This window comes from Hippoglossus stenolepis, chromosome 2, assembly GCF_022539355.2.
Source record: "Hippoglossus stenolepis isolate QCI-W04-F060 chromosome 2, HSTE1.2, whole genome shotgun sequence".
Classification (NCBI taxonomy): Eukaryota; Metazoa; Chordata; class Actinopteri; order Pleuronectiformes; family Pleuronectidae; genus Hippoglossus; species Hippoglossus stenolepis.
In genome coordinates, this window is record NC_061484.1 from 25,833,118 (window position 1) to 25,857,537 (window position 24,420).

Below are 24,420 nucleotides of genomic sequence, written 5' to 3' on the forward strand. Positions count from 1 at the left end.
CTCTCCCCTCCTCTCCGCAGCTGGAGCTCCAGTTGACCAGCGTCGCAACCGAGCGATGCGCCTCCAGGATTCCCGTCCTCTTCTCCCTTTACGCGGCGTGTTCGAGCTCCTTCAGCCTCTCACCTGACCGAGTGCTTCTCTGCAGTTCCTCCTTTACACGACGTCAGTCTCATTTCCAGACGAAACTTCCCCCGGACCCGGTTTTCAGCCCTCTCCCAACAGCGAATTCCTGAGGGAGGATTTGCTTCGGAAACACCGACTCGTTTCATTTTGAAACCCGCCACCTGACAACTGATAACTTCACCGAAGATGGTTCAGGAGACACCGGACAGACTCTGATTTGTGTCCTCAGACTCGAGAGCATCTCCAGGCAGAAGAGCAGGGAGCGGAGGAGCGACCGTCTACAGGCTGTTCTAAGGTAGAAACAACACTCAGACACTGGTTCATTTATTGTGATATAATATCCACCCAACAAACCCTGCTGTTCCTCTGTGGCTGCTCTGGTATTCGTTTGTTGTCTCAGTCACTCACATAATCAGAGTCATATTAAAACACATTAGATATTCGTATGTATTTGTACTTTCTATTAACTGGATAAGAATTTACAAAAATTCACCTGCAACCTTTTTGATAATTGCTGGTTCCAGCTTCTAAGATTTGAGGAGAGAGTTTTTGACGAAAATAATTGACAATTTCACCCGGGATTCTGGGAAATGTATCCTCTGACAATTGAAAAACTCAGACATTTGAGAGAAAATAGCCAACTGATTAATTGAAAGTGAAAATAATTATTACTGTTGCAAATTGTAGCTCCATTCTCCTCTTCCTCTAACCCATCTCAGATCTGGAGTTCTATGCTGGGCCCTCTGTTATTCTCCCTATGGTGATAGCACTTGCATAAATTGCTGAATGATGTTGTTTCTTTTGTCAAATTGTTAGTTTTGAAATGTTACAAAAAATGTGCCAAATTATAAAATGATAAATGCTTGTGGAGAGGGGCTTCAGATTCTGTTTTCAGTACACTGAAGCAGTGTGATGCCTCTAGACTGCCTGGAGGAGTCAGGGTGGATGGATGGAACTAATGGAGGAAGTACGGTGTATAGATGGATCTTATGGAGGAGGAAGGGTGGATGGATGGAACTAATGGAGGAAGAAGGGTGTATAGGTGGATCTTAAGAAGGAGTCAGGGTGGATTGATGGATCTTAAGGAGGAGGTAGGGTGTATGGATGGATCTTTTGGAGGAGGTCAGTTGATGGACACATTTTATGGAGGAGGTCAGTGTATGGATGATCTCTTAAGGAGGAGGTAGGGTGGATGGATGAGTGTTTGAATTTCACGGGTTCACTTGAAAAGGCAACGCTGCTTCCTTTTTTCCTTCCAACAGCTTGGGTGATCAAATCCCACAAGTCCTCCACCTCCATGACACCAATCATGACGCCTCTTCCTCCCTACAGGACGATCCGCCTCTGCATCAGAAACACGTCCCAACTCCAGCTGCACTGGTCGTCACGCTTTAACTTACACTGAAACTCCACGGTGTCTGACCCTGTAGAGCCGTGAGAAAACCACCACCAACCCTCTCCTTTCTGATTTTTCGATGATGCGTCGCGGTGGCCGGGGCAAAGAGTTTCTGGGAATGTGGGGTTTTCGTGTGACGGCAGCGATGTGCACGTTGCAGACTCGTTGCATCATGCTGTTCTCTAAAGGTCGGACAGACGCTCATGGATGTTTTTTCTCTAAAAAGGCCTAGAGCCAAGCAAACTCCTTTCCTGTTGTTGTTGGGTGTGTCTGCTTTAGAGCCCCTTTCCACCCACACTGTCTGATGCAGAGTGGGAGTGCTGCTCATACATATGGCATATACTGCGTGTGAGTGTGTGTGTGTGTGTGTGTGTGTGTGTGTGTGAGTGGTATGTTTATGTGGAAAGGGAGGAGGGAAAGAAGGAAGCTATAGGAAAGGAGGGGAAATAAGGATGGAAGGAGAGTGCGAATAGGGTGAAGGTAAGAAGAGAGTGTCAAGGGTAAGGGTAATAAGTGAAGGAAGCGAGAACAGGTATAGGGAAAGAAACAAAGGAGGCAAAAGAAAGTAAAAAAGAAAGTTAAAGGAAATAGAAAAAGAGGCGATGATGAACAGCAACAATTTGACAAAAGACATAAAAAAACTACTTAAAAAAGAATGAAGGAAGAAAAAATGAGAAGTGAAAAAAGAAAAGAAAAAAGTGAGGAAAGTAAATAATAAGGAAAATGTCAAAGAAAGAAAGAAAAGATGGGGAGAGAGAAAGTAATGCACTCGGAGGAAGATGAATGTGGAAGAAAAGGTAAGTAAAGCAAAAGAAAGAAAGAGGGAAGAGTTAAAAAATAATAAAGACATAATATATAAAGGATATAATATATAAGAAAGAATAAAATAAATATATAAAGTGAAGAAAACAATGACAGCAAGAAGAAATGACAGAAGTAAACCCAGGAAGAGTAGAAAGGAAAAGAGGTGAGAGAATAAAAAAAGAAAAAGAGGTGAAGTGTAGCCAAAGAAAGAAAGTGAGCACAGGAAGGAAGCACGTAGAAACTCCACCCAAACTGATGGTGTGCAGCCGAAAAGAGGAGAAGACCTGTGATGAGCCTCCTTCTTTTTCCTCCATCACTCTCCTCCTCCTCCTCCTCCTCCTCTTCGTACCTCCGGCCATCCCATACTCGGGTGGCCTCGACCCTCGGCTGGCTCCCTACTTGCCCTGCTGTTTGTATATGGTGGGTTCAGTGGGTTCAGCTCCGCTATAAAAGCTCTACTCCCCCTCTTTCTCCCCCCCGGCACAGGCAGGAGTGAGCAGGCTTCATAGGAGGAAGAGGCCTCCCCTGGTTCTCCTCCTCAACATAACTTATTTTGACTTTTCTCCTCTGCTCCTCTCCTCTGCTCCTCTCCCCTGGCTCGTTGGCGGGTTGCGGTATCGTCTTTGGGCCCAGCCCTGGACCAGACATTCATTTTTCTCCTCTTAGTTTCTAACCACTAACTAACCACTGGCTCCCTACATCTCCCCTCCTCTTCCTCCTCCTCCTCCTCTTTCTTAGGAATGTCTTATTCACCTCCTCCTCTCTCTCTCTCTCTCTCTCTCTCTCTCTCTGCCTCGTTCCTCTCTCCGAGTCTTACATGCTAAAAGCTCGCGAGCATCTGTGCCAACATCTGCAAATAAACGGACAAGATGTACACACATGCTGCGAGCGCAGATATCATTAACATTGTCAACATGCCGACACCGTCCAGCAAAGACACAGACCCCCACTGACAGTATGTGCCGACCACCTGTGAGGGTGCACACACATCCATAAACCTCCCTTTCTTCTCCCTCTCTTTTCCGTTATCCTCCTGAGAGCCCAGCGCCGGGGCCTTCACTTCCAAACCAAACATAGAGCAAATTCCACAAACCCCACCCCGGCAAATCACTCCCCCCTTCACCCTCTCTCTCTCTCTCTCTCTCCCGTCTTATTCTCCCCTCGCTCCCTCTCTCTCTCTCTTTCTCCTTCTTCCATTTCTCTTAGGTCTTGTGTTTGGGAAAGGAGGCGAATGAGAAAAAGGCCTGACAGAGAGGGAGTGAACCAGGAGAAAGAGAGAAACACTGGATAAAGGGAAAGAATATGTCTTGGCAAAGTTGGAGAGGAATGATTGTAAAGAGGGATCAGGTGGCAGGGCAGATGGGCGTAGGATCAGAAATGGACTTCCTCTGTGCTCTGGTCCATAGATGTGAAACTACAATGGACAGACTGTCAGATTACTTCTCTCCTTTTTCAGCTCTCTGCTGCTTTGAAGATGTCGAACCATTGATTTGGTGTCTGCTCCGCCAGGGCCGCAGCCAACACACACTTTCATCCAATGTAACCTGGCAAATACTCAGTTAAATCATCTTGTCCATAAAGTATTAGAACATAGTGAAAAACACCCCCTCACAGTTTCCCAGATGCTAAATTACTTGTTTTTTTAGGCCAAATGTCCAAAGCCGAGAGAGACTCAATTTGCAATGACGTAAAGAGGAAAGCAGAAACGTTGAGGGACAGGAATAAGTGTATGTCTGGATAAATGCCCTTAATGGTTAATTATCAACATTTTTTATTGATTTGTTTTCTACCAATGGTTTTATTCAATATTTGCCAGCACTATTCTCCCCACGGACATATAATGGACAGAAATGACATCTTACACAGAATAAATGACTGAAATAATTTGTATAATAGGAGACTGGGAACATTACTGGTCGAGCTTTGATCTGATTCTGCGGAAAATGGTGACATAAATAACTGAAAACTGTTGTGGGTGCTGGAAGGTTGGTGGTCAGACAGCCTGTTGCAAACCCATCGCCAAGCAAGAAAGTCAATATTAGATACTTCTACAAAACCCAAATTCTTTGGCCATGTTTTATGACCAGTGGTTTACATGTTTTGCTTTCTACAGCTTCTGCTACATGGTTTGTGCGACACAAATAAACTTGTCTTATACCTTGGACATGTTTTTTCTAATTGGCAAAAATGGTTCTTGTCAAGGTGAGGCGACTAAAATACCAAATTATGGACATTGTTAATGAGAAAGTTACATTTAATTGCAAGTCGGTGATGGTGTGCAAACCTCAGTTCCATTACTTCATTTTTCGACACCCAAACCTGTTCCTCTTCACTACACAGTTAGAATTTGAGGAAATCGTGGTCTGCTAGTTGGTGTGAGCAGCTAAATGCAAACATGCTAGCAGTCCAGTATCGAACACGGACACATTGGACATGCTTGATACGAGCTGAGTCTCAATTTAGGGGCCGCATCCTTCGTCGGCTGCATTCGTAGACAGACAGCGGCGTGACTAGACTGTCCCAATTCAAAGGTGGATCCTTCCCGGCCCAGCATTTCCCATGATTCATTGCGCTTCCGTGACAAACCTTTCAAAGAGGTAATGGCGATAGATTGAAGAGACATATTTTCATGCAGTTTCCCATAAGCAGTGCCAATGCAATTCCCAATAATAGTGACATGTGTGTGTTAATGTTTACTCAAGTTGAACTCAAAAACACACATTGACTCTGTAAAGTTTACAAAATAAGCTTTTGCAAGAGGCTGCAGGTCGGATGTGGGGCCTAACGATCAAATATCAGTGTTTAGATTTATTTAAAAAGACACTGACAGATGCATTTAAGTCAACTTTGAATTCCCAGCCGTTCAATTAGTATTTATGCTTATTCCCCTTCTGTCCATCTGTCTCTTGCTTCCGTTCCTTCGCTTTCATCAATTCTCTTCTTAACCTGAAAGTGAAAAAAAGATCCACGCTGGTTTTGTTCAGATTTCAAACCCACAAATCCACAAAAATCAGGATGAAATTCTGAGGTTATTTTAACCCACTGTGACGAAGCCAACTCAATTATTAATTGTTTTAAAGACTTTTGAAGGAAACTGCCGAGGTTATTTAGCCGCGCGGCAGCTTTGCCTCCGGCAGCAGGATGGAGGAGCTTTAAGGTGGTATGACCCTGAGAGCGCTGCAAGAAACCAGTACAAAGTGATTTTTCTCTTTCAAATGGCATGTACACTAACTCCCATACACAGAGACCATTGACTAGCAGCTCCACAGGACTCATATAATGCCAGTTAGCATTAAAATGTTATTGATTCTTCCTGCTTAACTCTCCGCTGACTTTTTTCCAGCTCATTACTCTGTAATTTGATGGAGCCTTTTTCCTTTCTCTGCCTCTTTGTTTCCCCACTGAGAATGAGAGGAACGGCCTACAGTACAGCTGGGATTGGTTATTATTTACTGACTTGGCACAGACGCGCGCGCACACACACACACACACAGTGGAAACAAATTGGGTGAATCTGCTCTGCACGTAGGAATGTGAGGCGCATGTGTTTGTATGTTTTAGGTCTGGATGACAGGGCTGAGGGAATGAAAGAGGGATGCAGAGGAAGAGGGAAAGGAAAAAGTAAAAACAGAAAGGAGGAAAAAGGCAAAAAGAGAAAGAGCGAGAGGGAAAAATGAGCAATAAAAAGGGAAGAAGAGTTAGATTTCTGTGATGCAGACTGATGTCGGCTGCATGTCAACGTGACAGTCTTACTGTCTCTCTTCCCCGACTCCCCTCCTTCCTTTCTACGTCCTCCACTTCCCAATATTCCTTCCCTCCTTCTTCCTCTTTGTCCTTTTAACACAACCCAGTATATCTGCACTCGTCCCTTTTTTTTTCCAACATCCCCGGCCGTCTCCTTCATCCTCCTCTCGATCTTTAGTCTTTCTCTCTCCCTCGGTCCTCGGAGGGCGGCGGTGGATGAAAGGATTGGCAGAGGAGGGAGGGATCTGTTGCTCTGCTGATGGTGAGGAATTACAGGGAGGGAGAGCAGAGAGTTAGAAGTGAAGAGGTTTCTGTGTTGACCTTGTCCCGCTGCCAAACGGTGGGATGATGGCGGTGGTGGTGCAAGGGATTATGGGAGGGGGTTTTGAGTGAGGAGCAGGGATAGGGAGGGCAATAAATGAAGAACGAGAGGGAGAGAAAAGAAAGACTGGGAGTTGTACTGCAAGAAAAGAATTAGGAGAAAGAAAGTTGTGGCGAGGCAGTAAAATACACGCGATAGTGAATTCCGGAGCAGAAACTAAAATCCAGCTCAGTTAAACTCTTTCAAAACAAGGATTTCAGGTACAAGATGAATGAATACGCCGCCCTGGACGTATAACTGCTCAGTGTTTTACCATCCTCTTGTCCGTAAGTGTTTCCAACTCCCTCAGTGATGCTGCGGTCATTTGTCCACTCGGAGGCAGCATCACAAAAACGTAAGAACACAACTTACAGATGTTACCGCTCGTGAAACTGTACGTGACAAACAATTCACATCCAGTGAATAAGTCAACGTGAGCGTGTTTCTTTATCTTGAGATGGACGACATGACTGCTCCCCAAAAGTGAAGATGCCCCCCTGGTGGCTGGCTGCAGAATAGGTTCTAAACTCGGCCTCCTCCGTGTTAGTGGATGGTATCAAACAAAAAAAACAACAATGGGAATAAGTGGAGAGGCATTGCCCATCTTTACACATCTGTCCAGCTATTATCCGGATAACGTGACATTGCTGCTGTTTGGTGGCGGCAGCTGGAAACCACAGTCGGAGCAGAGAGACTGAACCACAACAGTGAAGTTAAATCAAAACAACGAGCTGAAAGATGCTAAAATGCTCCACAGAGCTGAGAGAAAGCTGAGAGATAACTCAAAAATACTGACACAGCTTTAAAATACGTTATTAAATGTGATTTTCTTCCATTTGAAAAATAAAGACGGCTAAGTTTAGCTTTCCTTTATGAGAACACGATTAAAAAACATTAAACCTCATGGACAAAGCAGCCACCACTTGGTAAGATGGTCCATGTAAACTGGTATCACGTTGAAGGTTTGTATACTATGACTATACATGGCTAAGTTCATCTTCCAGCTACAAAGGGATAAACTGGGATGAGGTGGGTTTATCCTTTATTCCAGTCGCGGCTGATCTCCTTTCCATTTCTACATCTTCCAACCACTAAAGCCAAGTATTTCTCCTCTGCCCTCTGTTTGTCTAACAATGAACTCTATCAACCTCCGATCGTCTTCCCTGTCGACAGCAGTTGCCAGTATTTTTCAATTTCTGTGCAAACCGCCTTGTGTGTTAAAACTAAATCTTCCAACATGGCACTCAGCGACCCAGAGATCGCGTCTGACCTTGTTCCACTTTAGCTGTTGAGAAGAAATACAACTGAAGTACAAATATAAAAGACTCTCCCTGAGAAATGCAACAAGGTAACGCAGCATCGATTTCTGGTCTATTGGAGCTTCTCTCCGCAGGAAAAGGAAAAATAAACCGAACCATCGAAGAACGTTATGATTTTTGAACAATGTCCCTTTAATAGAAGCTAAGAAAATGTCCCCATCAAATAAAAACGATTTCATGAACACAACTCAAAAGATATATGGTTGTATTTTTGACATTAAACGTTGTTCTGTCCAAAGTAAGGCTACAGATTATGGGGTGTCTGTGTCTAATTAGGGAAATGTTAATAGTTAACAACCTTATTTATGTGACTACATATCTTCATTCTGCATCCCTACGTATCCATTGTTGATTTTGATAGTTTATTATATTTGTAGGTTCAGTTTAATTCCAGTAAATGGCATTATTTAAACATGTCTTAAATGGAAACCCTACATTCCTTGAACTAGTTTGTGTTAAACATTAGCAGCATATTCAGATAATGAGAATAATCTTATGGATCATTGCCAAAATATCGTTATTGAAAAGGTTTTGATATTGGAATCAGCCCCCAAAAAATCTGTCTGACTCTAGTTTTGATAAAACCCGACAAGTACTAAACATCCAGTTGTGTCTTTATGTAAAAACGGTCAACGCACTTCGTTGCTCTAAATCTCTGGGTTCTTAGAATTAATTTGGCGATGTACTGAGAGTCTGGAAAGAACATTTCTTCAAGTGAAGAATGAAATAATCCTGTTTCGGAGAGATTACTCGCCCACTCCTCCTCCCTTGACAGCTGCCACCACTCCCCTCCTAAGTGGTTAAGACGCCAGTGTCAGTGTGAGAGACACTGCAGGCTCTACTGGTGGCGATTGCAGTCTCGCTCTGCAGAGTTGCATCACTTAGCGCTGTGGAGACGCAAGAGAAAGAGAGGGAGAGGGAGAATAGGAGAGGAGAGAGGAGGAGAGGGTGGGAGGCCATGTCTGTCTCCCACAGTTTTCCTCCCTGTTGTTGCCGTTTTTTGCCGCTTTTTGCCGCCTCCTCACTCTCTGTCTCCCCATATGATGCCATTTTTCTCATCCAGAGGAAAATCCCCCCCTCCCAATGCCGCCATAAAGAAGGTGTTGTGAATCACAGCTGACATCATATAAAACAGTGGTTCAACACATTCACAAGTTGTGAACACTGACAATAAATTTCCTTTTTTCTCCTGCTGCTGTGCACGGCGGCAGGAACCACCTACGTGCAGCAGTGGTTTTGTTTTTTTGGGACTCGGGTTTGAAACATGATAGAGTTTTGGAACTGAAAGTTCTGGTCGTATTCGGATGCCGAGAAAGAAAAGAAGAACTCTTGTTTGTCTCCCACGTTTTGCCCACCAGAACTATGTTTGTCTCCATCTCACCACATCGTTTGTACGTCTGTGTGGTAGCTACAACCCCCTGTTGTTTTCTCCACGATCCTCAGTGTCCTCAGAATCCCTTCTTCTCTTCTCCTCTCCCTTTGTTTTGGTTCCACTGCTGTCGGAGCAGGTGTCCACTTTCAGCCAAATCCAGGCATTTTCCCATGAATGCACATAAACCCTCTATACAGTCAGGCTCCCCTCCTCCTGTCCCCGCATGCCTCAGAGCCACAAAAACAAAGTGTCCTGCCATCGTTGCGGCAGCATTGCATAATACCTTATAAGGCCGATGGTAAGATCAAACGGTGTAAACCCTAAAAAAACAAGGACTGACATCATTCCTGAAGTGATGGACTGTCCTCAGTCACTCCTCCCTCCTCTCCAGAAGTTTCTCTGCTCGCACATCAAACACAAACCCTCTAAAATACCAACTTCTTAAAACTGGAGATTCTGCCTCCTCAACTTTACGCCCTAACCTTCTCTTTAATTCATCACACGTATGCTAGAAGAGGATGAAGAAGATGAAAATATGTGTCATAATGCAAACAATCCACGGAGACGCACCAGACCCCCGGAGTCAAGAATGTCTCATTTGAGCAAATCTCCTCTGACAGGACGGAAGGACGTGAATCAGAAAAAAATGGAAAAGGGAGTTTTTAAAAGAAAGAATCACTGGAGAATAAAAAACGAGAGGGAAGAAAAAAAGGAGTGGGAGGTGCGGAGGGCAGAGGAGAGGGGAGGAGAACGGGAGAGGTATGCTCTGCTGGAGGACTGGGAGAGGAAAACCACAGGAAGGAGTGAGAGGGAGGGAAGTAAAGAAAGACAGGAGTAAAAAAAACAGGGAGAGAGAGAGAGGCCAGATCAGGGCGCTGTGGAAGCAAAGGTTTCCTGTGAGAGGGGGGAGAGACTCTTGTGTGTGTGTGTGTGTGTGTGTGTGTGTGTGTGTGTGTGTGTGTGTGTGTGTGTGTGTGTGTGTGTGTGTGTGTGTGTATATATTACACCCGAGCGGCAGCCACACTGTACGATTTTACAGTGTAGCTCTTTGAACATTTCTTTTAGTTTCTTGTGCATTTCTATGAGAAACCATAATTTTTCTAAGTGTGATTTCATGTGTGTGTGTGTATTTGTACGTTGCATGTGTGTACTGCACAACTCTAGTGCACACAGTGATTCTCACACATCTACTTTTCTGAGTAGATGGAGACATCAGCAACTGTGGGTTTTGCACAATTTAGTGGGAACTGTTGAATACACTTTAAAGGTCCAGTTGGACTGAATATAAAATAATCCTAGTGATGTTTTCACTCGTGTGTTTCATCTTAATTGTACGAATTGTTGTTTTTTTTACCCTAGAATGGGACCTTTATATTGAAATACTTTATATTTACATACTTTTATATTCACATCAGGAGCGGGTCCTCTCTACGGAGGCCGCCATGTTTTTTACAGGAGCCCAGACTGGACAAACTAAACACCTTTTGAGTTTTTATGACAACTGAAGGTTTCCACAGGTTCTCTTTAATGTTTGGAAGGGGAGGATGAGGGGTATTCAGCTGCAACGTGACACTTCACCACTAGATGTCACTAAATTCTACACACTTGAACCTTTAAGTTATACTGGAAAAGCTAAGAGCATGCTACACTTGCACAATGCTGGTTCTTTTCTTCTGAGGAATCAGCGAAGGCTGCTTCGTGACTGAAAAGACCCAATAAGCGAGCGGTTGTGAGTCTACGTCGTTCTTTCCATTTCTGCCCCTCGAGACTAAAACGCAGTCCCACATTTTTCAAACTAAAACGGGTCCAGCAGCGTTTCGACATTTCTCTGTTTTAGCGGCTGTAAAACTTTGGAGTAGTGTGGACGCCAGGTGTGTCCGTAGCAGAGTTGCTGGGTTTTCAAACGCAGATGTCGTAGTGTGGATGCAGCCAAAGTTATGGGTAAATTGAAGGGCTGGGGTGGGGTTGGCGTTTAATTGAGACTGTGTGGGGGGGATATAGGGAGTGCATTATGACATACAGGCAGAAAAACAAGTGCGTGCGTGAGTGACTATATGTGAGTACGTATGTTTGTGTGCAAGCGTGCGAGCAGTCAGGGTGTTTTTCTAGGCAGGAGGGGATCCATAAGAGGGTCCGGGCACGCTGCCCAAACGCAGGTCATGGAGGGAAAAGGGGGGGAGGAGCTGCTGGAGGTGGGGGTCCTGTGCACGTCTGCTGTGACTTGAGTGTGCGTGTGGATGCCTGGATACATATGGTCCTGTATGTGCATGCCTTCACAATACCTCCAAATAGCAGAGTGTGTGTGAGAGAAGTCAGCGAGGTTGCTGTGGAATGTGAAACCAGTGTGGTGAGGTAGCTGGCAGGACGGCACACGGACCTAAACACTGACTTCATTGTGGTTTAGCCTCTGCCTCATATTATGTCGGGGGATCCTGTCGGTGATTGTGGAAGAATTTGTGGCGACAGCGAGTTTAGAAGTCAAGGAGGTGTACATGTAGCTGGAAAGTTGCCGGTTTGAATCCAGTAAATTAAGAATGCTCTTGCTGTCAGCTATCATTAAAGAGCCATACGGCGAGAGACCCAATGGAGGTTTTGCAGTTGTGTCGCAAATCTACTTGCAATCCACGTCTGGCGCCATTTAAGAGGTCGGCTGAAGACAAACACTGGATGACTATATAACCACTGTAAAGAAAAGCAGATACCTGGAAACACGTCTGCACCTTCTGACACGTACAGTTTATCGTCTGTTCTTTGTGTAAAGTCTCCGAGATAAATTTGTTTCCAGACTTGGTTTCATGAAAAGTTTGACATTTTGGGAAATTGGCTTGTTTGCTTTCTCTCATGTCTCTGCATTAAGTTTGTGGCTGGATCCGGGATGCGATTAGCTTAGCTTAGCTTAGCTTAGCTTAGCATAAACACTCGAAGCTGCTAGCTGTCCCAAGTTTTATAGGGATGCACCGATCTGATATTGACATTGGATACTGGACACATTCTTATAGATTAATCTTTGACAATAGGTACAATCTCTTTAGATAAATTTGGGTTTGTTTGCAGGATTACACCAAAAAATACTCATGGTCATTTTTCAAAATTTTTCACTGATCTCTCAGAGAATGATTCATGGATCTTGAGAAAATCTGGATCTAGAGAATTTAAACATGATTTCGTAAAGGGACTATTTGGCCTTTGGCTCCACTGAGGGTCCATTCTAGTTCTATGTCTCCTTCTGCTTGTACAACTTCATTGCACCCATATATTTAACTGTAAAGGAGAGCGACCATAGCATAGAGACAGCTACAAAACAAATGGACAAATGGTCAGTTTGGAGGTATTTCACCTTCGCTTCACCAATAAGTTCTACGACCTAATTCTCTTCCGCACAATGAGGCATACAGCATATTAATTACCTCTGCCACGGAGGTTGTGTTTTCATTTCCGTTTGTCTGCGTGTCGCGAAAAACCACTGAACCGATTTTCTTGAAAGTTGGAGAAACGGTGGGGAACGTGCTCAGCGACTGACTCCGATATTTGTGTTCCCGCATACAGCCCCTCTGGGTGGATTTCATTTCTCAGTTCAGTGTTCAGTGCATGTCCAATATCCAGAGTTCAGTGCATGTCTGACAGCGGCTTAAATCTGCCATTGGCGATGTATTTCACACGGCTTTCTCCTGCCTCTCTCCTACATATCTACATGTTCAAAATCCCCTCGCCTATATGGGAAAAAACCAACAACAACCGACACCCTGAAAATGACACGGTTTAATAAAGATGTGGGTCATTAAAGAAATACAAACAAACAATGACGATTGGTGCAGACAAGACGATGCTCCAGTGCTGACACGGTGCTGTGGGCTTCTGACAGGCTGGACAGAATCAAGTATGAGTAAATCCTCAGCACATGACAGGCTGTTTGCTGTCGGCTTGCGTGAAAGCTTTAATTAACGTGTTGAAGAACGGTGACAAATACAAATCAAAACAAAGCACTGATGAGAAATAAACATGTCAGAGCTTTTCTCCCAGACAAACTATTTAATGCTGTTAAATGCTCTGTTTCTAAATCCCCTCGAGGATCGTTGACACTTCAGTTGACACATTTCTAATTACTTATTGGCAGATTTGTTGCTGGTGTAAATCTTAGCGGCTCCTGCTATTTCAAGAATCCACGTTTAGAAAACAGAAAGCGAGTGATGGTAAACTGAGTCAATATTAGACCGGCTGAGGTGTTTGTAAAACAAACAGAGGGCCGAGGATGTCGTGGGCATCTCTCTGGTGTAAATAAAACGTGTAATAATGAGACAGAGAAGCAGAGGTTGGCTGAAAAAAACACGTGTGTGAGCTGGGTCGTCTTTCCCAGCAGCTGTGAAGCATTTCCCTGCAGGTTTGGTCCATTTCACTGCAGAGTTTTCCGCCTTTGGTTTCCTACTGCGAGCTTGTTTTTTTTTCTGCCTTTGAAACAAATGTCTGGATCTTGAGTCACTCGGCCTAACAAGAACTTACGAGTTGAGTCACGGACCAGTCAGAGGAGCGTTCCTCGTCTCGTGCTCCGTCCAGGGTATCATATCGCAATGGGTGGAAAACTACTGCAGAATCTTGGTGAGGCTCTAAGTGAAGGCGGACCACAGAAATGTAGAGGATCACAATAACGAAGAAGCCACGGCGTAATGCTTCTCAGAGCTGTTTCCCTCAGGAGCAGAGCAACAACGCAAATTCTCAACACAGCAACAACTCTGGTATTATTGACTGAAGGGTCTTTGAATACTGGACTAATACTGCTGAATACAAATAGAAGTAAACCTGGTCTATAATTAAGACTTTGTGCTTAATTGTGAAATCAAACTTGTCTTTCTATGTTGTCCTCCCATCTGCTCATTCCATTGATTGATTATTTGATGGGATTTTTTTTTGATAAATGTGACAGCAGCCATTTTGGCTCTATGGCAGTAGGAAAAGTGCATGTGTTACTAATAACGCTGAGGATCGCTGTGCTCCACTCAAGGGTTCCAGTAAGACGTGACAGTGAGCCAGAGTGATCAGTGCCAGGAGCCTGAAACTGAAACTAAATGGAATTCAGCCATCATCACTTCTATTACTTACACATGTGATTTTCCTACTGCAGGAATTTCCTGTGACGTTCATTCTTTACATTCAAGAAAAGCCTTACGGCACACGGTGTATTTTCATATACTCTAAGTACTTAAATACAAATACCATTTTCATTATATGTGATACAACAAATGACATGTAACAACAGGAACAATGGTAAATATTTGTTGTTGTTGTTTTGGTGAAGCCACATTCGCGTAGGTTAGATTATGTAAGACGTTATTAACATTGCACACAGTAAGTTCCATATAAACTATAAACAAAGATAAACTAATCAACAAAAGTATGAATAACTAAGTATATTTAGAGTTATGGGAAATGCAGCTGACAATGAGCAGCTGTGGTAGTGCAATACATTTGCAATATGTAGTTGTTTTGGATCATTGAAGAATTAGGCAGAAGTTTTATTATTATTACTCAAATTGTTATGTCATTATCATTTAAAGCATTATCAAAGTTTTTGTTTATTTATAACTTTGATTATGCATGTCCCTCTGTTTAAGTATTTCAAAAGAAATTAGTGATTTCTTAGAAAAGCAAACAAACTAAAACAATAGTTCTGTCGAAGACCTTTTTCTGAGTTTTCTCTTTGCTTTGCCGTCATCACACATTTTCCCTATTGATGCAAAACCATTTTATTCTCACTGGGAGACACTGGGAGTCTCACTGGGAGACACTGTTCCTGTGGTTGTTTCTATATCAGGTATCAGACCTGTGGATCTGTGTGACTGCAGCTTGTTGTGCTGCTGCCTAGTGGATGGAAAAAATAAATACATGCTGGTTTAATCATTCTTTCATTGCTTTTTCTGATTCTTTTGAACACAAAGTCCCAAATGGCAGCGGAACCACATTCAGTTCATTTATTTCCGTGCTTCTGTCTCCCCAGGTGCAGCAGCAGGAACCAGCAGCCATGCTGTCACTGGACGAGCCGCTGGACTTGAAGCTTCCCTCGGGACGGACGCACGGCCCAGTGAGATTAGGAAAGAGGGCTTGTCCTTCGTCCATCTGTGCGCCGCTCAGCACCACACGACCACGCCTGCTATGTTCCACCTTTCCTTCACCGCCCTCCTCCCCAGGTGAGAATTAACCAGAGGATTTCATAAGCCATGTTCCAACTTCAGGAATCGTCCCCTGGAACTATTGAAACATGTGCGTTTCCACCGCAGTTACAAGGGTGTAAATAAAGTTCCCGGTACAAAAGTCCCTGCAGGTTACAAAAACACCAGAACCTTTGGGGGTGGGGCTTGTACTCCAGCATTTTATTTTTTTAAAAGCCAGAAGAAAGCCTCCGACAGACGTCCTGAGTATCTCTTTTATAATCAGAGGGAATTGCAAACAGTCTAAAGTCAAAGTTTATTTAAATATTCGCCCACTTCTTTATCGCTGCATCTCCCCTCACATACGGACATGTCTTGGCTGATGCCATGTTGCACTGAGGCCACACATGTGATAATGCAATAGCATAATAAGTGGATTATCTGTTCTCACTTTCCCAGTAATTTAATATTGTAAATCCAATGAATGGTCGTCCTCAAATAGACATACATTGTCCCCAGAGTGTGATAACAAGAGCAGCATGACACTGACATAAAGTGTCCTCAAAGACAACCACCACATGGGCTCTGTGACCGGATAACCTCCTACTTCAGGTATCTCATTAAGTGTTTCACCTATATATATTTTCTTGGAGTTAATTAATGCTGTTTTACACCGGTTGTTCACAAATATTAATAAATATTCTTTATTTTAACATTGGATCAAATGATCAAGTGGCATTTAGAAGAGAAAAATGTGCAAAATGTTGGTTAAAATGTCAAAATCATAGACTGAATAGAAAGATGGACGACATGACAGCCCCCTCAATGTGAAGCCGAATCATCTAGACTGCCCCCTGGTGGCGGCTAGCTGCAGTATAGGTCATAAACGTATCAAAGACGTTTGGCTTAATTTTTGTTCAACAGCAGGAAGTGGAGCCACGTCCATGTTTTCATACAGTCTATGCTCCAAATGTACATCGAGTACATTCATTTGCAGTAGCTACAGTTCATGATCGCTAACCAACCTTTAAATAAAACTACAGGATCCACAGAAAGGTTTTAACGATCCCATCATATCTCCTCTAATCCTCCACGTAGATTCCCAGTCTCCCTCTCATGAACGACCCGGGTCCTGCTTCACTCCTCCGGCCATGGACCTCAGCCTGTCCCCGTCCTCCCGCCACGCCTCCTCCCTCTCCCCGTCTCCTTCCTCCCCCTACTCCCCATCCCCGTCCTCCCCCCTGGAGTCCCCTCACAGCAGCCACAGCCCCCAGCCTCACGTGTTCTCTCGGGTGAGTCCAATGTTTACGGTTTTGTCCAATCGTGGGTGTTTTGTGCAAAAGTTTGTTCTGCTCAATAACTACATTATGTGGATTTAGACTTCTAATTTCAAGATTTGGATTCTGTGTATGAGTGGCAGGATTGTGTCGGGGCCATGATCTGATTCTCACAGTAGAAATATAAAAGAAAAACAAACCTAAACTATTTATTTGTCAAAAAACAAATCCTTAAGAGTTGAAAATCAAGATTTGTGACTTATTCCCGGAAAAAATGTAAACATGCCCCATGTTGCACGTCAATGTATAAAAATCTGCCCTTTAATCTGCATCCACAGCAAAATTGAATTGGTTCTTCACCATCTGTGAAAATATGTTCAGCAGTTTTTGCATGATCCTGCCGACAAACACGGCTTGGTGGAGAAATAAGTCCCACAGGTATTTGTCTTTAGAATTGAAATGTGTCAAATCAGAGTTTATTTGTTGCTTGTTTGTACAGTGTAATGTTAATTAGTGTAAATCAGTTAATTGAATGTGTCTGATCAGTCTTCTCAGGTTATTTAAACCCACTGGCTTCTGACTGCTTGTCTGAAGGCTGTAGCTTTGTATTTCCAGCGTAGACATGTGAGGACGATGATCGTTGGTTTATGTCAGCGTCGTATCCTTGATCTCTTCAGACAATCAGTAATTTAATCTCATTCACATCAGTGCTTCTGTATCTTCACCCCCTCCCTCTTGCCAGTATGTGTTTCGCTTAAATTCAAATGATCATAAGAACCAAAATCTGCTGTTTCATAAAAAAATGCACATGAAGAAAAAAACTATTTTTTGTGTCTGCGTGTTATAGCTCCATCTTGTGTGTAGGCAGGAGCAGAATAATGTAACCAGAAGCGGGTCGTGACTGAATGTGCTCCGCTCTCCTTCAGCAGCGTTGAATTGAATTGGGATCCTGGGAGTGAATCTAATTTGTCGGTGCAGCGTCTGCACACAGTCAGTCCAGTGACTCCAAATCTAATTCCTGCCATATTTAAATGTTCAAACATCAAACACACAAGCTTCTTTGTTTGAGAGTACGATCTTTCCTCCTGGCTCAGATTTATTGTTCAGCTCCGAAAGTACTTTTTAAGAAAATTGTCTGTTAGAGACGTTGGTTATTTCCTTTTCATCTACTGATTGGGTTCTTTGAAACTATTACTGCTGCTTTTTGTTCATAATAACTCACAGCGCTGACTAGTGTGAATTTTTTTACTAAAACAGTTTGAGCATTGATCCCAGTTGTAACAGGAGAGGAAACGGTGTAAAAATGTATTTGTATCAGGATTAAGTGACCAAAATTATCATGGTTGTCAGGATCAAATTATGGTTTTCAGTTTGATCTCCATACTGTTAAAATGTGCTAAAATGTTCAAAAAGTACTGCTACACAAACTGAAGTATTTTCACCGAGTATTATATTTAAATTACATATTTATTTTCAATAAAATGAATTATAATAATGCACCAACAGTAAATGTGCATAAGTGCATTCTAGTTGTTTTTGTTGAGTTACATATTTGCGGGGGGGGTTAAATATCAAGTAAAATCAGATACAAATGAACATTACAGCTTATTTTAAATTAGCTGAATGGATTATATTAGTCTTCAAATTTTTATTTTATTAAAGGGCGAGAAGCGAGAAGCGAGTTTTGGATGATTGGAGATTGGTATGAATGTTTTTTTCACCTTCAGGAAGCAGCTCGTCATCAAGGTGTGGAGGGCAGAGCATCACCGCAGGGGTTTCCGTTCTACCTGCCCATTGGAAGCCCGTCGAGGAGCTACAGCTTCGCCTCGTCCATGTTCATGGGCCAGAACAGAGAGAAGCCAGTTTCACCAGAGCCGTCACTGGACGGTCAGCTCGCCTGCCGCTGGATGAAAGTAAATATAAATATTAAAGCAGAAACACAAATAAACAGATGAATCAATATTCTACACAGGTTTTAGATGTATTCGATTTCATGAGTACAGGTGTGCGAGCAATGCATTTTGCCACAGGCTTATTAAAGTTCCCTTGACAATGACTCCACACAGAAAAAACATAATTAATCTCTGTCGAACATCGAGCTCAAAAATTAAATGACACATTTAAGTGTCAACAACAATCGAGCAAAAACTTTCATCTGTTCATGAATTAAGAAAACATGAACTTAAAAGGTAAATCATAAGAATACCATAGAATAAAGAAACACATGGTCCTAATTTACAGGTAAATTCAGATGTAAAATGTTTTTGATTCAGGAAAATAAATTAAATCAGCTCAGTGATATTTGAGATATTTGGGTCATCGCTCTCTCTCGCTCCTCTATCCTGCAGTGCCACCTGCTGTTCGACTCGCTGCAGGACCTGGTGGATCACATCAACGACTTCCACGTCAAGCCTGAGAAGGATTCTGGGTACTGCTGCCAGTGGGAGGGCTGTGCTCGGAACGGAAGGGGTTTCAACGCCAGGTATGTTCACACTAGTGGTAATTGCAGTGTCAACATGAACTGTGCTTAAGCAAGTATTAAAAGAAGATGTCGAGCAAACAGAAAGTGTGTGCGTGAATCACAGATACAACAGCGGTTACATCAGAGAACAATGAAAGAAAATATATTTGCTAAGTTTCATGTCCTGTTACGAACTTTGCATAAAAAGCAGAGACTATTTCCCTGTTTTTTATTCAAATATATTATTTCATTGGAAGTCTGCAGCCGCCCCTCATCTTCCTCATCAAGATACAATCACAAGAGGACAGCTCTAAGTTCCTCAGGCCAAACCTGATATTGAAATGTGTCCTGAATGTGTTTCCTGTTACCTGATCGGATCTCACCTCTCCGCTCTATATGCAAATTCAGATGTCTGGAGAAACCGGCTCGGATGTGTGCGTTCTCACATTCAGCCCTTCTGGAAAATGTTAGTTCAGCCTGTGTCGGAAAGCAGCTACACAAACTTGATCACTCCAGTTCAAAAGCTACAGTGAAAAATGAAATGATTGTGTAGCTAGTGTACGAACAGAGGCCATTAGAGGTAAAGATAATTTGAAATACGTTCACCATTGACAGCCTTATAAGGTAACATAACTGGGTCCAATTCAAAAATCCACATTCTCCAAACTGAACATTTCAAAATCAACATTGTCTTGTCTATGTTGTGCGTTTTTCTTAGATACAAAATGCTGATTCACATCCGCACACACACCAACGAGAAGCCGCATCATTGTCCCACCTGTAACAAGAGCTTCTCACGCCTGGAGAACCTGAAGATCCACACCCGCTCACACACAGGTGAGTTCACGGGGACACAAAGTGAAGAGGACGGCAAAGGACCAGTGAGTCTGATGTGTCCAGCAAAAGACTTCAGCCAACAAGGAATCAATACCAACAAGTATATCTGTGTATCCCAAGCCTGATATGTTATACCCCTGTGCCACAGACATGTTCCTTCATTAGAGTGGTCTCTTCATATTTTCATTTTAGTCACATTCACTTTTTTCACTCTGAAGACGACGGGGAATAAGGGAAGTGAGGGAGGGGCTTAGGATCTAAGGGCTCCCCTGGAGTTAGAGTGTGACCGATCGCGGTTGGAAACTCGCCGTCCACCATCACATCAATTCTTTGGAATCAAACGTTGGGGAGGAGGGTTGATGTAGGACACAGCAGAGGAGAATAGATGGAATGAAAATCAGTTTCCTCCGAACAGAGAAATCAATCATTTACATCCCAGCAAACATGAATCCTTTCCCTTGATAATGTTTAATGGGGCTTGAGTGTTTCCTTTTAGAGACGTTGTTATGCTCCACGGTTTATCAGCGTCATCTTCAAGAAGGAGAAACGAACAGGACTCCTTATCGATTCTTTCTCGGAGTGAGATATCTAACCACATCTGCAGGTGGTGATATGAAATAAAAACGTTGATATATACAGTATAAGTATCATGAACAGGATGAGAGTCAGCCACACCCATGCATTCATTCTTGTGTACACTCCACACAGCGAAGGCAAATACAGTTTGAAACGGTTCAGTGACCTTTTGAGAACACAAGGGATTCTTGTTTTCAGTGTTGAAGGTCAAGGACGTGTTCACGTGTTGTCGGTTATTGGTGGTTTTTCTCGCCCCCGTCTGCAGATCGAGATCATCTGTAACGTTTTTCAACATTTTCCTTGATTTCTCAGATAATTCCTGGACCTTGATGAGAACAATGCTGGTTTATTTAGGGGACTGATGTTCATGTTTGTGTGAAATTTGGTTCAGCTCGTTTGAATTCAAGGGGACTGCTGGACCTTGGCGGAGGTATGAGTGTCGTTGGGCAAGATACCAAACCCTAATTTACGAGTGTGTGTTTTAACGTGTGTGAGGGTCATGTGGTGAAAAGACCAAAATCAAACCAAACCGAACCAACTACCCCCACAGAAACATGGTGATACCGAACCACATCATTCCAATCTTCTAATGATAGACACATCGTACACACAAACAACAAATTATGAAACTTTTGCAGAAAGCTCGTGGTTCAGGGTCTTGGTGTCATTTCAGTGTTCTGTCGATAGATCATAGAATTTAAGAGGTTTCTCGTGAAATTGTCGTTGCTCTGGACCAACGTAATCAGCCATTCTTACTTTGCCGTTCTTACATAATTTTTCTACCCTGTTGCAACGCCCCTACAATGTATATGTAAACAGATATTTTAAGCATCTTCAGTGTCACCTCTTCATACTTTCTCTGGATTTGTTTGTATTTATACTGTGAACAAATAATCCATTGTTTGAATCTCTCCCTTTTTCCTAGGAGAAAAACCCTACATCTGCCCTTATGAAGGCTGCAGCAAACGTTACTCCAACTCCAGCGACCGCTTCAAACACACCCGCACCCACTATGTTGACAAGCCTTACTACTGCAAGATGGCAGGCTGCTTGAAGCGCTACACAGATCCCAGCTCGCTACGCAAGCACATCAAGGCCCACGGGCATTTTGTTGCCCAGGAGCAAGGAGCAAGGCTGGGGTCGGGGCTGGGCCTGCTCGGGCACCAGAGCGCCGCTGAACTGCCCTCTGTAGGCGCAGCCCACATCATCATACCCGGGGCTGCTGCAGCTCTTCTCGGGGGTCTCGGAACCTCTTTGCCTCTCTCCGCTTTCTGCCATGCCAGAGCCCTGGGCCACCACGGGGCACCACTCTTCTCTGTTGGAGGAGGCAGCGGCATGGGGCCTCTCGGGCTCTCAGACTCCCCTCTGTTGCACTTTGGACTGTCGGCGGCTTCGATGTTAGGGCTGGGAGTTCTGGGAGGTCTGGGACGGATCGTGGGGAAGGAGATGGAAGGCGAAGAACAAGAGGATGAAGGAGACTTGGGGGAGGTGTTGAACCTGTCTGCAGGGGTGGTGACGAGACGTAATGACGCTCTGTCCTGGGTGGTTGTCCCCCCGAGGGCGCTCCTACTCAAACCAGCTGTGGTCAGCTAAGAGGTGCACTCAGCAATTCCAAAAGAACCAGGGAGTGTTTATTTGTGGTTTTCTTTGTCTGTGTTTATGTGCATATGTCAGGACGTGTGTTTTTTCTACAGAAATACATAAGAAAAAAAAGTCAAAGTTCAAAGTGAGCGAACAAAACCAAACACACTCAGTGTCTGGTCGCACAATGTTTTTGCACCACGCATGTTTCAGTTGTCTCACAATGAAAAGGGTAACTTCACCCAAATTACTGAAAACATGTATGATTTAGTCCTGCAGAAGCATTTTTACCTCCTGAGATTTTCAAGTATCCTTCTAAGATGAAGATGTACAATCATTCATGGTCGCCAGAGGATAAATCCTACTAACTTTATCCTGTGCCATAATAAGGTCAACCGGTCAACAACGTTAGTCCTACTCAGCAAATGTTAGCGTGCTAATATGTTAAAGCAAACAATACACCTGTAATCATCATATTAGCATTGTCACTGTGAGCATGTAGGCATACTAATGTTAGCATTTAGCTTAAAGTGACCATGCTAACATGCTATATTAAACATTATACCTTTAACAATCATCATATTAGCATTGTCACTGTGATGTTAGCATTTAGCATAATGCGCCACTGTGCCTACAGCCAAGAGCTGCTAGCGTAGCTGCAGTGTTAAGAACAATATATTTAACGATATCCGTTACAATCCATTACATGGAGGTGGTGGCAGATGTTTTAGAGGAAGATGTCTCAAAAACTCAGGAGATAAAACATCTGTCTGCTTGGTCTGTTTCCAGAAAAGTGAGGAAAACATGTTTTGATTTGGGGGAACTGATCCTTTCATATTTCTTGATCCATCCATATCCTCTCGTTCATCTTTGTGATCAATAAGTATTTTCACAGCAGACAATCAATTGTATGAGATTTACTGGACCAGGTGCACCAATCATTTTTGCCCTTGTTATTTTTTGACAACCCCCACTCACTGCTTCACACTGAATTCACAGATACAAAACAGCAGGATTATGGGGCGCAATGGGAAATACAGTCCGTGATGTACAGTTAATTAATACATGTTGGAGATTTCATCATGATCGGCCTGTGCTACAGCCATTTATACGTTTCCTTCTGGCAAAGATAAGAGTTTGTGCAATTAAGGGGTTGAAATTCAAAATATTTCCATAAAATGACACCTGACTTTAAAAAACATTTTAGTTACGTGTAGGTTAAGTCGTCTACTTACAAAGATTAAAGGCTATTTAAGTTATTCAGAATCAAACCCTTTACGGTCTGACTCCTAGTTCGATCTTTTAAAGACGTTCACTGTGGATTTAATCCGACATGTGCAATATGAATTAAGATAACAACCTTATGGATTTAACTCACAAGAGCTCCAGCAAACATTTGAATTACCCCCTTGGAGGAAAGCTATATCTCCTGAGGCCTATCGCCATGGACATGCATTTATGACGCAGTTATCTCTCTGGGTTACTCATGGTTACAGGATCTTGACTCTCAGCCGTGGTGCTGTTTGTCTTGACTCAGAGACCTTGACACAGAAGACATGTGGGACATTTACAACTGCGATAACGTGACAAAAAGATGACCATGTGATTTTTCAAGTCGCAAGAAGAAAGAACGAGAAAAAGACTGTATTGACGTAACTGAATGTAGGTTTGAGTTGAACTCCTTCGCTTGCAGTTTATTGTAGCTAACTCCTTGCTCTGCTTATCAGTACAAAGACAATGATCTGGATAAGGTCAGCCATGCCTTTCAGACAGAATGAACTGAAGAACACATTCAACCAGGAACAACCTAGACAAAGGTGTGTATTAGGAAATAATGCGTACACATTTGCTTTTGATAGTTTTCTAAACACAAAAAGGTACAAGAAGAAGCCAAACAATGGTTTGAAGAGTATTTTGGAAGGGGACATGTTTGACAATGGCCACAAGTGGCCTGTATCTGTGTTGTTGTATCTTGTATTCTTTGTTTGCACATTGATTTATCCTAATCAGTATTTCTAAAGTGTCCAAGTGCCTTGTGTTTCAAGTGAAATATATCACACGTTATATTGAAAAACATATTTACGCAAATGTAAAGTGTATGAATCTACTTTTCATTACATTTTAGAGAACTGAATTTTAATAGGTTGACAACAGATGTGATTTGCACATCAGGGCCGCTGCAACACTTTTTAAAGACGTCACCGGTGTTGACTATGACGACAACTCTGTGAAAATAAACACCAACAAATGAAAGAAAATCTGCTTCTGTCTCCTGTTGTGTTTGACAGCGAAACACCTGAACACCACTTGATGATTTGTGGTGGACTGTGTAAACTTTGGACTTGTTGTTTGTCAACACAGTGATTGTTCCTCTGTTTATGAGGGAACCTTCCTCTGCAGGTAAAGATAGCGTCAACATAGAACCTGTA

The 24,420-nt window shown here is 43.0% G+C and overlaps 1 protein-coding gene across 1 annotated transcript; it reads left to right on the forward strand.

The window, feature by feature from the left end:
* On the forward strand, positions 1 to 24,253 carry LOC118124485 (zinc finger protein GLIS2). The gene is made up of 7 exons (XM_035182357.2): positions 1 to 418; positions 15,109 to 15,298; positions 16,358 to 16,551; positions 18,264 to 18,449; positions 18,885 to 19,018; positions 19,716 to 19,834; positions 21,336 to 24,253. The coding sequence occupies exons 2-7, from the start codon at positions 15,133 to 15,135 to the stop codon at positions 22,001 to 22,003; spliced, it is 1,467 nt and encodes a 488-aa protein (XP_035038248.1). The 5' UTR covers positions 1 to 418; positions 15,109 to 15,132; the 3' UTR covers positions 22,004 to 24,253.
* The last annotated feature ends 167 nt before the right edge of the window (positions 24,254 to 24,420 follow it).

Excerpts from the sequence above, each read along its gene's own strand:
- LOC118124485 (XM_035182357.2), top strand. The coding sequence starts at position 15,133 with ATGCTGTCACTGGACGAGCCGCTGGACTTGAAGCTTCCCTCGGGACGG. Across the intron at positions 15,299-16,357 it reads TTCACCGCCCTCCTCCCCAG|ATTCCCAGTCTCCCTCTCAT; the intron begins GTGAGAATTAAC and ends TCCTCCACGTAG. Across the intron at positions 19,835-21,335 it reads CCACACCCGCTCACACACAG|GAGAAAAACCCTACATCTGC; the intron begins GTGAGTTCACGG and ends CCTTTTTCCTAG.